This window comes from Ammospiza caudacuta, chromosome 2 (assembly GCF_027887145.1).
Source record: "Ammospiza caudacuta isolate bAmmCau1 chromosome 2, bAmmCau1.pri, whole genome shotgun sequence".
NCBI lineage: Eukaryota > Metazoa > Chordata > Aves > Passeriformes > Passerellidae > Ammospiza > Ammospiza caudacuta.
Genome location: NC_080594.1, coordinates 34,967,501 through 34,981,106, shown reverse-complemented (window position 1 = coordinate 34,981,106; position 13,606 = coordinate 34,967,501). Strand labels below are relative to the sequence as shown.

Genomic DNA, 13,606 nt, shown 5'->3' with positions numbered 1-13,606 from the left:
AAGTGTGGGCAGAAAATTTTTAAACTTTCTGTTTGTCTGCTTCAGGTCAAAATCCTATGACTAGCAAAAATGGGGTGGGGGAGTGATTGTGTAGGTGAATTAGAAGCTCTTGGGGAGATTATGGATCTTGATGGATCTATGGATTTTTTTTTAATTGTTGTTGTTTTTGTCTCTTGCAGCCAATAAGAAGAAAGAGAAAGAGCGGCCGGAGATCTCCCTCCCCTCAGACTTTGAACACACGATTCATGTGGGGTTTGATGCAGTCACGGGAGAATTCACAGTAAGTGAAGCTGGAGGAAGAGAGAACTGTGTGGTTTAGCTTATTGCTAGGAGGAGCCAGGGCCCATTAATCTTTTATATATTAATGCTGGAAGGGCTATTACCATCATCTAGTTTGATCTCATTTGAAGCACATCTGCAGAGGCTACCCACTAATTCATGCTGAGAGACTGTCAAACTTGGCACATCCCAGGAGCTCAGGCTGCCAGCAAACTTTTCCTTTCCTGGTTTTTTGGCTGCTGTGGTCAGCTAAACATGGTATATCTGTCTTCCTCCCTTCCCTTCTCTTCCCCCCCTTCCCCCTGTAGAGCTGAAATAAGTCTGTAGCATAGTCTGTGTCCCCCAAGTGGGGCTCTGAGAGTTTTCCTTTGGGAGGCACACAGCTGTGTACAGCTACTTAGGAGAGAACACGTATGTGCTGCCCTAAGGCTAAATGTCAGATGCTTTTATGTGTGATGTGTTTTTTTGTTTATTGACATGCAAAATACTGTAAAGACAGAGTGGTATTTCATCATCGCATTTTCACTCTTATTTTGGTCATGAGATAGTATTTCCTAGCAGCAGAAGTTGTTTGTGAACAAGGTGTTTCTGCCTGTCTGTAGTGTGCTGCTTTTTCAGGGACTTTATTCCCCTACCCTGAGTCATGTGCACACGTGGGTTTTGCATGGCAGCCTCTAGACTTGCCCAGGTTACTCCAGCTGTACTAGTGGGGCATTACCTGGGGGGTGCATCCAGCCTTCCTTTTGAACAGGGAGGATAACTTCACTGCTCATGGATCCCAGTCTCTGCCACTTTGTCCATGCAAACTGTTATCCCTGCTGGTGAGGAGGGGCACAAGTCTGGCTGTTTTTCAGGTGTGTTTATCTTTTGACTGAAATTATGTCCCTATAATGAAATTCTGAGCTTCAGGTGTGGAGTTAACACCTCTGCTTTCCCAGCTCTGGTTACAGAGGGCACCACACTGCTGTTACCAAAGAATTCTAGTGCTACCAGAAGACCCAAATGAGTGTTGCATGTCCATTGTGCTGAAGGCTATGCAGTGTATGTTACTTCCATAGTCTTTCTTGGATGTATATAAGTATGTGAATACCTGTGCATAAAGGATTTTGTATTTTGTTTTGGTTTTTTCTTGAGACTTTTCCCAAAGTGCAGCAATTTGTTCTTCTCCTTTCTGGTTTTTGAATTTGGTCTGCAAAGGACCTGGGAGTCACCCAGAGACCCAAGAGCAGAGGGACATTTACATGCCCAAGTGTGATTTGTAGCACAGGCATTGGCTGGGGACACACACATTCACCACCTCATTTTCTTTCCTCTCCTCTTCTGTCCTCCTTTCTCCCTATTTCCCTCACAATACTGTGTAACTCCAAAAGCTGGGGCAGAACAGTGACAGTGGGTTAATGTTTTGTGCACATTAGACCAGCTGTGTGTTACCAAGGTGCCTCTTCCCACAGGGAATGCCGGAGCAGTGGGCACGCCTGCTGCAGACTTCCAACATCACCAAGTCAGAGCAGAAGAAGAACCCCCAGGCAGTGCTGGATGTGTTGGAGTTTTACAACTCCAAGAAGACCTCCAACAGCCAGAAGTACATGAGCTTCACAGGTACATGGTGATGGTCTCACGTGGCTGCTTTTTCCAACTCTCTGTGGTCAGGGCATGTGGGGCTTCTTTTGTTTAATCAACAAGTAGGTCTCTCTTTTCAAGGAAAATGTGAACGAGATTCATTGGCTGCTCAGGCATTGTTCTTCCTTTAAAATGCTCTTCTGTTAATCTGGATGCCCAGCATAGCTGCAAAAGAGGAGGTCAGTCAACTGGCTGAGCCTCCCAAACACATCCTTTTTGTGATGCTCACAGCCAGCATCTGGAAGGCAGATCCCAGACTGCTGGGGCTGGGTTCCTCCTGATCAAAGTCCCCAGAGAAAACAGGCAGCTAAATTTTGCACCAGTTTCAGTTTGCAGGGTGGGTGTGGATGTTGCTTTTTGTGTACTTGGGGTGAGAACCTCTCGGCTCCCATGTGCCATGGTTGGGGAATGGGCCTCAGCTGCCTGGGTGCTTGAAAATTGCTGGCTGGGTTGCTCTAAAAGTTGAAGCTGCCAAGGTTTTATCTGCCCTCTGAAGCCCATCTGCAACCACCACCTCTTTTCCTTTCAACTGCAACTCCTTCCCTTTCTAAATATTAACCCCTACTTTGGTTCTTCCAGGGGGATAGAACCATGTCACCAGATCTGGTACTAATTAGGAAGGCTCCAAGCAAGGATAAAAGCACAAATATTCCCCATATGTGCCTGGATAGTCAAATGAGAAGCCCATCAGTTGACTTGTGGGGTCCTCTGTGCTATTCCAGGAAGTTTAGGTGGCTGAGACTGAACATTTTGCAGTCAGGAGTCAGCTGCAGTGCCTCTGCTGGGGACTTAGTCATTGATAATATTTTGTGTACATGGATGGAGGACAATAGTCACTCAGGTTTTGCTCTGGGCAATTCCACCCTCCTACTGCAGGGATTTGTGACCCTTGCATTTGTCTTAATTTGTTTACCCTCTGTTCCTATATCTTCCAGGGTTCAGCTGGTTCTGGGAAGCTGGAGTGAGGGAGCTAAGTTCGGGAGCAGCCTTTTTGCCTGCCTTTTCTAAAGAGAGCTTGTTCCTTGCTCCTCTCCCCATTTTTGCTGCATTTATAACTCATTTATAATGGCATTATTATCTGTCTTTCAGATAAATCAGCCGAGGATTACAATTCATCTAATACATTGGTAAGCCTCACATTCTATCTTGGCATTAAAAAACTTGCAAAAACTAGTTAATTACTTGTAAACTTGTAGTTTGCTTAATGTTTTAAAATCTGAACTATGTATATTTGTATAGCCAGTTCATGTTTATAAAAACAGGTGTGCTCCTTTCACTTCTTTTTTTTTTAACTGGTGGGGAATAAAGCAGATGGAAGTAGGATTTGTAGTGAATTAGTGAATGGAAATTAGTGAATTAATTAGTAGAAATAGGTCTGTTTTCATAGAAGTTGGTCTTTTTCTACACCGAGAATTTGATAACCACTCTGCTGTCAAGTTTTATTTCTCTGTAAACTGTTTTATAACAAAGTTTATTTACTAACCTGTGAGGTCTGATTTACTAAAGCTAATGTTGGTTAACCAGACTAATCTCTAGCAGAACAGGAAATAAAAGGTTCTCCTCCTCTCTGCTTGACCTTTACTCAGTCCTTGCCAGGGCAGGCACCACTCCTATTTGCTTTGTTAGGAGACATGATAAATTTTTGTGTGTGCATGTGAGATAAAAGAAACAAAACTTTCAGTGTAAGATGGTTCATAAAACTCCACAATTCCCACAGCTCTTGTTTTATCATGGCCATGTCATTACCTAGCATTGCCTTTTTTTTCTCCCTTCCAAAGGCAGCTTATTTAGATCTGATCATTTGGGACTCTGGAAAAAGAAACAGAAAATGTTTCTGCCATTGTTCATTATTACACATCATTATATGTCAGTCCTCAGAAGTTTCAATGTCTGAGGTTGGATTTTTAAGTAAATCCTGAGAAAAGCAATAGTTACCAGTCTACTGAGATATCCAATGCCTTCCCTCAGGCCAACCTTTAATTTTGGGGATACTTAGGAAATTCCCAGTACATAGCTTTTCCTTGTTGTTTTTGACCAGCTAGGTTTTTGTGTTATGTCAAGTGCATTTTGACAATTAATTGTCAAGATGATGATGATTTCAAGTATTTTAGGCTCAGTGAAATACTGTGTTGCTTTCCCCCTCTTTCTGAGGATTTTAATACTTTTCCCCCCACTACTCTTAGGGAGGTGATGATGCACAAACAGAACTGGTCTAGTGGGTTGAGGACCTTACCAAGTTTATTCTGAAATGTTTGTAGTGTAAAGAATGTTATGAACTTCTAATCCAGTTTCACATGCGTAAATTTAAAAGTGACTTTCATTCCTAATCACAGCATTGCAGAAAATTCTAGATAATTTTTAACCACTTGAAAAACTGTTTTTAAACAAAATAATTGTTCCTATTTTTCTGTAAATTCTTATGGGAAGTAATTTTAAAAGAGATTTGAAAAGATTTTTCCAGATTCTGCTTCCAAAATCTCACATTAATTAATTAATTCTCAATCACCATACCAGAAGGGATGCTAACCTGACCACCTAACTTTTGGAGAAACCATTAAGAGTTTGATGTGAATTCTGGCATTTAAAGTCTGAAATCCTCATGCTGAATGGTCAGGGTTTGAAGCAAGCAAAAAGCCCTAAGAGACAGTATGAATAGGGACAGATATTTCCAAACTTGGGTGTCCCAAAACTTGCTGGTCAGCTGTGTGGGTGTTGGGAAAGCAGTGAGAGAGCCCAGGTCTCCTCAGGTCCTTGGGAAGAGGGTTGCTGTCACTCAGGCAGATGGGGAGCTCTGTCTGAGCAGTTGTGTCAGGCAGTGTTGGACTGCACATCCATTTCCCATGAAGACCCAGGAACCCTGGGTTTGACTTTTTCAGACACTCTAACTCACCACCCTGTTCTGATTATTGCTTCAGTGCAATCTCTGTTAGCAGCTTAATCCAATGTTTGTGATTTTGTTTATAACGTGTGATTGGGTTTTGATTTTTGCTATTTGTGCAACTGCATGCAGAATGTGAAGGCAGTCTCTGAGACCCCTGCAGTGCCCTCAGTGTCTGAAGATGAGGATGATGAAGATGATGCAGCTCCACCCCCTGTGATAGCTCCACGACCTGAACACACCAAATCTGTGAGCAGAAATTCTCTGTTCAGCCTGCACTGCTGCAATCACAGTCAGGCCGTGCCTGTGGCTCTTCGTCCCTCTGCATGGCTTGATGCTGAGCCCTTCTTGGGAGCAGGAGGGAGGCAATGGGAGCCATTCTTCAGGCAGAATACCTTAGTGCTGTCACCTTCCATGTTGTGGGGGCACGAGTCCTTGATTAGTGATGCTAGTTGTTAACAAAGCAGCTATAGAAATGCATCCCTGACAACAACAGTAACAGGATGAATAGAAGTGTTTAAATCTTCACCTGACTTGTGTGTTTTTCCCAACAAATTAGATATACACCCGCTCTGTGATAGACCCTCTTCCTCCGCCTACCAGAGATGTGGCCACCTCTCCTATCTCTTCTCCCTCGGAAAACAGCACAACAGCACCCGATATGCTGGTCAGGAACACGGAGAAGCAAAAGAAAAAGCCAAAAATGTCAGATGAAGAGATACTGGAAAAATTAAGTATGTCCTTGTTCTCTAAAAAAGTTAAATTCCAGGTCCTGCTGTGTTGGTTTCTCAGAATGTCAACAAGCTGAAATGTTTCCCTGTTTTGCGATCCCTTACTGAAGGCATGGGCCCACAGTCACAACACAAAACTGGGGGAAGATGTAAGGGGTGAGCTTGAATTTAGACTGAGCCCCTGTGATACTGGCTGAAGTCTCCAGGGAGCTGCAGATCCTCAGGCTCTGCAAAACAAGCCTTGAATAAATAGCATCTATTTAACTATGAAGTCTGAGATCGTTCCACATCTTATTCTGCAGCTCTGAAACATGAATGATTACATTGCAATGTTAGACATAAGGTGTCTAAAAGATGGAGAGAAAATTAATGCATCCCCAAGTTTGCCTTCCTCAGTATCATGGTGTAAAGTGGCTTGGTTATTTTTAAGTGCTTTAACATTTTGTGGGTAGCCAAATTGGTGGGTTTTTTCTGAGAAAAATTCATCAAGTCTCTCAGATGTGTCCTCCTGTCTTTAACAGTTCCTACCTTCAGTGCAAGTGCTCCTCTGCTGCCTGGTGGTTTTGGGTTATGCTGTGGCATATCCAACAGCTGAACCAGCTCTTTGATGCAACTGATTGCTATCCTCAGCCTGGGCCAGGTTTTGTTAGAGCAGAGCATTTCTAATTCTTTGAACTACTAATCCTGTATTAATTACATCCATGGCTTGCTTGTCAGTTGACTGAAATTGTGTTAGCACCTCTATGATAAGGCTGGCCTCTGGTTTGAGGGTATATTTGTCAGTATTTCAGGAGTAAGAGTCTAGTAGTTAGATGAAGACTTAATCTGAGGCTATAACTTTAAAAAAAAATTAAAATATTAAAATGGTATCTGAGTAACTAATTTCTCTAAATAGAGCCTAAATTGACTTGATGGTTTATTAATTGGAACTGCTTGCTGTTAGAAAACTCACACCCATTGTTTCAAAACACCAACTTTACCAACTCAATTAGCAGAATTTTTGTATCATTAAGGATTCAAGACATTTTTGTGACCAGGCAAGGCGAGCAGCAACTGTGGCAGGAAAAAAAGTGCTATTCTAATAAAAATACACCCACTTCAGTCATGCAGAGAAGTGCAAGTGCTACTTTTGGGAGTGTTGGGAAGCAGATGTACCTTCTGACACCTTGCTTGCTCCAGGTGTCAGCTTCTATATGTGGGCTAGTCCCACATATAGAAAAATGTTATGAAGTTTTAATCTTTAGTCTTAATCTAAGTAAAAATGTCTTTCCACTGAGGGCAGTGGAGCTGTAGTTGTGCAGAGAAGCATCCTTTGGATATTTTAGTTTAACTAAAATTATTAAAACTGTAAAGCAAAAATATATTTACACATACAAAATATGTGCTAAATGCATGCAAAGGTTAAAAGGAGGCTGCTCAATCCCTACCTCTCAGCAGAAGCGCAGCATTGGTGCAAACATTAATGAATCCTCACCTGACTCTTTGGAAGGTAGGAAATACAGCATTAAACAGGGCAAAACTGGCAACTGCCACTTGTCACCACAGCATTTTGTCCAGTCCTTGCCTTGGGGAAGCATTTGCAGTCTGAGCTTGTAGCCTGTGTTAGGCTTTAAAGGAAAACTTCTGAATATTTGTCCAGAAATACCAGTCCTCAGGGCAGACAGCATTGCTTCTGTAATTGTGGAGTGGGTTTTGTGAAGCCAAATTTCTCTTCCTGCCCTCCTCTCCAAACATGGGTGATATTCCCTACTTCTACCTCTGTCTGTCCTAAACCCTCTGGGTTTGGCTGCTCTCCGGTGGTGTCTGAAAATAGCCTGCTCTTGCTCTGCTTGCTACTGGATTTCTTGGCTTAATGGCCACGAGCAGTTTCTTTGCCAGCATTGATCTGTTGGGGCTCAGCCCCAGACCCTGTGAGAGCAGCACCGTATGTCGGCAGCTCCGGGGACTTGCAAGCACCAGCTCGGGCGCTGCTCTGCATCCCTTGATCCTTTTAGCCACCCTGGTGCTGTTAGAGAGGAGGCTGGCTCCCAGCTGAGCTCTAGAAATTGCTGGCTCTGGTTCCTTCCCCTAAAAAGGGTGTCATTCCTAACTCATAGGGGAGTTATCAAAATCAGTTTAAGTTTGCAGCCACTTGCAGCCCTGTGCTGTGGAACACCAGGCAAAGTGCTTTTCCCTTTGAGGAAGGCAATGAGAGACTTCTGGTTTTGGGAGAATGAGCTGAGGTGGTCTCAGGTTGGTCTCCAAAAGCAGAGGGATGCTGGTAACTGCTGCTAAAACCTGTGCTGCCTGTCAGACTCCTGGAAGAGCAGCTCAGCATTGCCCAGGACAGACAGGGGAGGTTTGGCTCTGGAGGTTTGGCTTTCTACTTTCTCTCCTGAGTCTTGCAGCCCAGTCACTGGGTCAGTTAATGGTTGTGGTTGTGCTGGTAGAAAAAGATCATAAATGCTTTTTTTTGCTGCTACAAATTGTCATGCTGTAGGGAAATCTTTGACTAGTTTTATAACAGACTGTTGCCTTCAAGATGATTGAGAGCCCAGCTCCAAATTCAGAGACATTGCAGTGCAGGGACATCTTAGATCATCCAGGGTGTTAAAGCTGGGAGTGTAAGTAGCAGGTTTCCAACAAATTACTGTTTTTCCATATGTCAGGCCTGTCTATCCCCATCCTGCACCTAGTAATGACTGCAAGTGAAAGTTAAATGTTCTTAATGTGTGTGTCCCATCATTTCTGGAGGGAAGTTCCTGATACAGGGGAATGCTGCAGCTGGGATAATAAGTGAGTAAATAACTGAGGACTTCCTTGGTGTCCATGTGTCTCTGGATTTCTGATGAGTGGTTCATGAGACAGAACCTACTGTGGTCAGTGGAGCTGTTCTTACAGTTAGTTCTTGTAGCTGTATGAAAAAAGTCCTTGAAAAAAATCCTCTTTTTTTTTTTGTTGTTTTTTATAGGAAGTATCGTTAGTGTGGGTGATCCAAAAAAGAAGTACACGAATTTTGAGAAGATTGGACAGGGGTAAGTATATGCTTCTTCTCTGGCCTAAACCTTTCACTTTCATATTCTAAGAAGAATTCACTGAAACCAGGCTAAGTTAGTTTGCTGGAAGGGCTGTTGGGGATACTTGGGAAAGTTTCTTTTGTTTGGTTGTTTATTTATTTTCTTTGTTTTGTTTTTGTTTCTGGCTGTTTTGCTGGGTTCCACATCCCCCCAAATCTTTTCCTGTTCCCGGCAAAGTCACAGGGACTGAGCTTTTGTGGAATTGTGTTGTAATATAAGAAATTATGCCATTAGATGATCAGGTTGATAAATACAGCTACAAGCAGGGAAAGAACTGCAGGACCATCTTCAGTGTACAGATTTGCTTCTGAATCAGCTCTCTCAAGGCATGTGCTGTGCTCCTCTGAGCAAGGTAGGGGGGAAGTAGAGGTTGTAGGAGAGACTGTACTGAGGCACAACAGAGATCTGCAGTCAGATCCCTGTGCTGAGGCTCAAACTCCTGTTTTCCTCACTACAATGCCCCATTTGTTTACTTCAGCTGATCCTGTTGCTCTGTTATCATGTTGGGCATTCTGCAAGCCAGGATAGTGTGGTCATGCCACTTGAAATGGAATAAACTCACAGTCCTACAGTTTGCTGGTTTAGCAGCAAGGGTTTGGATGACCGTAGTGTTCCTTATTAGGAACTTTTCTTCCCATAAATCCTCTGGCTTCTGCCTCAACAACAGTCTTGTTCAGAAATATTTCAGATTATGTTTGCCACTGGAATTATTGCATGTAAAGGAATGGGATTGAGAGCACTTCAGAGACAAGTGGGAAGGGGCATGTGTTAAGCTCTCACTTTTACTTCGAGATACTAACAAATAATTTCTTTTTCTTTTCTCTGTTTTGTTTAGAGCCTCAGGTACAGTTTACACAGCAATAGATGTAGCTACAGGACAGGAGGTAAGTGCTGCCAGAGTACCACAGCAGTGGATTTTGGATCGTGTCCCAAAAGTTCAAGTTGATGCTACAAAATAAAGACTGTCTTTCAGGGATTCATGACATCTTATTTTTAATGAGGTCTTTACTTACTAATGAGACATGGTTGAGTGGTCTGAGCAGAGAACTGGAAAAAATGACTTCACAAGTTTTGATTACTGAATAATTTCATATTTATAAAGATTCTTTCTGTTATTGCAAAGGCTAGAAGCAAATGTTTGGACTGGGCAGGTCCTCAGGAAAAGTTTCTCTCCTCTTCCTCAAGATTGCTGCCTGTCTCCATACAAGCTCTTATTTGCCCTCTGCTCCTTTGCTTCCTGCACTTATAGGACTTAACTTGGATAGAACAGACTTTAATTGCAGACATCCTTTGCCCACTTACTTTCTGTCCTTGAATTATGAGACAAGGAATGCCTGTCTTTTCTTTTTTTCCCTCACAAATATTAAAAAGTGCCATACTTACTGCTGGCATCATAAACTAGTAGTCATGGATATACAGCAACTGTGGAAACTTTTATTTCTAGATGGAGGATTTTTTAAAAGATTAAAGTCTGTTATTCCAGATATATTTATGGAAGTCTGCAACAACGTGTGTCTACTTTGCATTTGTACAATGTAACAGTTATTCACCAGCAAATTTCATAATTGTACTTTTTGCTGAAATTCCTTCCCTTCCTTTTTCAGTTCCTGAAGAATTAATACACTTTAATTGCAGCCTTTAAGGAAGGGTTCTTAGATTTATTTTGAAGCAATGACAAATTTTATAAGAGGGGGAAGTTCTTTGATAGTTTTCTGCTTTCTTTCTGGACCCCTTCGGTGACTCCCATGTGAAAATTTGAACTTTTGTATTACAACAGACTTTTAAATCATTCCCATTACACTAGTGTGTTCAGGCCCTGAATTTTTAAGTCTGCATTTGGGATCACTGTAACTTTGTAATGCTGTTCCTTGTGCCTTTCTGTGAAGTGCACTGAACTCAGTGCATGGAAACACTGGGAATTTCTCTATCTGCATAAAATGCCTTCCCTTTCTTCTTCATCTTTCATTCTTCTCTCTGGTCTTGTACAAAGAGCAGCCTGGGGTTTTGTTTTTGTCTTCTTAAAGTACAGCCCTCATGAGTACTGTGGAAAAGCAGCATGTCTGTCTGCTCTTGCCTTCTCATGTGTTGGGATTTTTCTATAGTCTTCCCTGCTATACTATCAAAATGCTAATTGTATCCATCTATATTGGCACTCTGTGACTTGGTTTTTTTTAATCCTTGCTTTTGTGAGTAGTTTAGTTGCTGGCTCCAGTTCATTCACCCAGGCCTCTTTCTCTCCATGTAGCAGTTTTGTAAAGCAGTTTTGTAGTTTCACTTCATTCCTTTTGCCTAAATATTGTACCAAAGGCTGTTGAGTTGTAACCTCTATGAATTATCTCTGCCTCCAGCTGTGCTGAGCAGGTTTACTATTTGAAAGAGCCTCTGAGGGCCAGGGGCTCTCACAAAGTACTGGTAGTGTGGAAACTTGAATACAAGAGTTACCAACCTGTTGTAACTCTTCCTTCCTGCTCTTTGCATACATACATGCAGAGCAGGCATCCTAAAACAGGAAGAAAGTTACTAAACCAAAGGGTTGCAGCTGACAAATCCATCCCTGTTGCCCTTCAGGCATGACTGGACATAAAGCTGACTCAAATTCATTTATTTTCAGCCTTTTATCTTAACATTGGTGCTTCTCTCCCCCAGGTCTAGTTGTGACAAAAGAAATAGAGTTATTACCTTGAAGTACCAAACATGGTTGTGTTATTTACCCACCCTACTTTAGATTTCTAGAAGGCAAAATTTGCATGGTAACAGGGAAAAACACCAAAAAATTTCCAGAAAGATCCAATTAAAAATAAAATATATAATAATCCTTTCAGAAACAAAAAGTTTACCACTCCATACCAGAGCAAGGGGATCTCTTCTTTGTTACCAAGAAGCTGTCGATGGGAGGTGGCTCTCCAGCTGTGACACTAAAGTCCAGTATGAAAATGGCAATTCCTCTTGTTCTTTTTTTCATTATCATCCATCATAAGTGGAAATGGACTGGCTGCAGGAGCCTGCAGAGTTATGGAATGGTAATTCAGTAGCTGATGATGAAACAGTGACCTCATGATCCAAAGGTGTTTTTCCTCCCTCATGTGGACGTGGGACTAAATTGACTGGTACTGGCAGGTTTCTGGGGGCTCCTGCAATAATGCTTTACCTGATCTCTTTTCACTGCAGGTTGCAATCAAACAGATGAATTTGCAGCAGCAGCCCAAAAAAGAACTGATTATTAATGAGATCCTGGTGATGAGGGAAAACAAAAACTCCAACATTGTCAACTACTTGGACAGGTACGTCAGTATTTGCAGGGCTCACAAAGGGACACTGGAAAATGCTTTCTTGTCAGTGTCTTAAGGGTTCCTGGCTCAGCTTAGTGCAGGTGTAGGACAACCTTGCACTGCTTAAAGCATTGTGGGATTGTGGGTGGCCTGGCAGTCTTTCCAGAATGAGAAGAAACAGCTATCTGAACCAGTGTTAATGGGATGTCTAGGCTCTCTTCAGAGATGCTGGTAACTAAGGTCCTGTCAGGACTTAATTTTTCATCTCTCTCCTTTGCCAAATTTGACACAACAAACTTCCTGCTTATTTCCTTCCTGTTACTAAAGGAGAAGTAGATAGAGTTTGAAATGTATTATTTCTATTAGCTTTCCTCTTTTTTTTCTTCCCCACTGAGCAATGCTGGTGTTCTGCTGCCAGAGGAGCAGACTGCTTGCAGGGTTAGATGCAGTGCAGTCCCTGTGACTGTCCATGAGGTTTGTGCACAGTAACATGACAGCAGTGAGGGTGAATGGCATGTAGCACATAACCTGAAGTCTGGGGAGACCTCAGCACAGCTTTGCAGTACTTTAGGGGACTTTTAAGAAGAGGGAGAGTGACTTTTAAGGCAGTTAGTAAAAGAGCAAGAGGGAACAGTTTTCATACAAAAGAAGGTAGATTTAGGTTAGGTATAATGGAGAAATTCTTCCCAGTGAGGGTGGTGAGGCACTGGCACAGGCTGCCCAGAGAAGATGTAGCTGCCCTGGCAGTGTTCAAGGCCAGGTTGGATGGGGCTCTGAGCAGCCTGCTGTAATGGAAGGTGTCCCTGCCCATGGTTCCAGGTTTAGAACTAGGTGGCCTTTAAGGTCCCTTTGAACCCAAAGCATTCTGTCATTCCATGATGCTGAAAGCCCAGCAGGCAAAAGCATTTAATGGTGGCTTTAATTCACCATCAGTATCACAGTGCTGCCTTGTGTCAAGCCTGTGTCACTCACTTGTTAAAACTTTTGCTAGCTCCATTTGAGCTGCAGCAAGATTTTCGGTCTGCTGCACTCAACATGTGAATGTAGCAGTTCTGATGAACCACAGGTTTGCCTTCTTGTAAGGGTAAAGACTGCTTGGATAAGGTGGGCTGCAGACTTTAAATTCAGCAGCTTGGGTTTTTTGGAAGATACAACAAAGGGATGTGACCTAGAATCTCTGGAAATTTGAGAGAGGATTTGCACACTTTTTTTGCTCTGTGTGTATATCAAGATCTAATCAGCTGTTTATTTAATAGGTTTCTTTTGCAGACTTTTAATGTCTTAGCCAAAAGAGGTGGTAGTTACAATCTGCAGCAGTTGATTTGCTGAATTTTTGTGTTGCTGTGTCCCATACATAGCTGTAAAGAGCTACTTTGTTGAGGAGACAGAAAATCTGCTCCTGAAATTTTTATGACAGAGGTGTGTGTGCAGGGATCTGATGCTGGGCACACACCCTCTTCCTAGAGAGAGGAGGGTGTGTGCCTAGTGTAAAATGAAACAAGTGGTTAAGAATTGCAGCTGGGCTAGAACTGTTACTTTCCTCTGGCTCATTAGAGCCTTTGTTTTGACAAAACTGTTTGAGAGCCAGGCTCTTCCCATTAGAGAGCGTCGCTGTGTACGTTCACTTCCCTTGCCTAGCCAGTGCATCCCAGCTGCAGGATAGCTCCATGTCCTGCTGTCTTGTTCAAACTTTCAGCAACAAAAGCTGCTGCTTTTGTCCTCCACTTTCACTAATCTTTTTCAGAGGGATTGGCTTTTGTTTGAGTGCTGCAC

At 42.6% G+C, this 13,606-nt stretch overlaps 1 protein-coding gene across 2 annotated transcripts in view; it reads left to right on the top strand.

Moving 5' to 3' along the window:
- PAK1 (p21 (RAC1) activated kinase 1) overlaps window positions 1-13,606 on the top strand; it is a 72,615-nt gene that overhangs the window by 46,924 nt on the left and 12,085 nt on the right. For both annotated transcript variants that reach the window (XM_058824087.1, XM_058824095.1), the window contains 8 exons: window positions 180-280; window positions 1,731-1,878; window positions 2,989-3,026; window positions 4,910-5,026; window positions 5,337-5,511; window positions 8,459-8,522; window positions 9,400-9,448; window positions 11,733-11,845. In XM_058824087.1, the coding sequence (XP_058680070.1) occupies window positions 180-280; window positions 1,731-1,878; window positions 2,989-3,026; window positions 4,910-5,026; window positions 5,337-5,511; window positions 8,459-8,522; window positions 9,400-9,448; window positions 11,733-11,845 (805 nt within the window). The remainder of the gene's footprint in view (window positions 1-179; window positions 281-1,730; window positions 1,879-2,988; window positions 3,027-4,909; window positions 5,027-5,336; window positions 5,512-8,458; window positions 8,523-9,399; window positions 9,449-11,732; window positions 11,846-13,606) is intronic.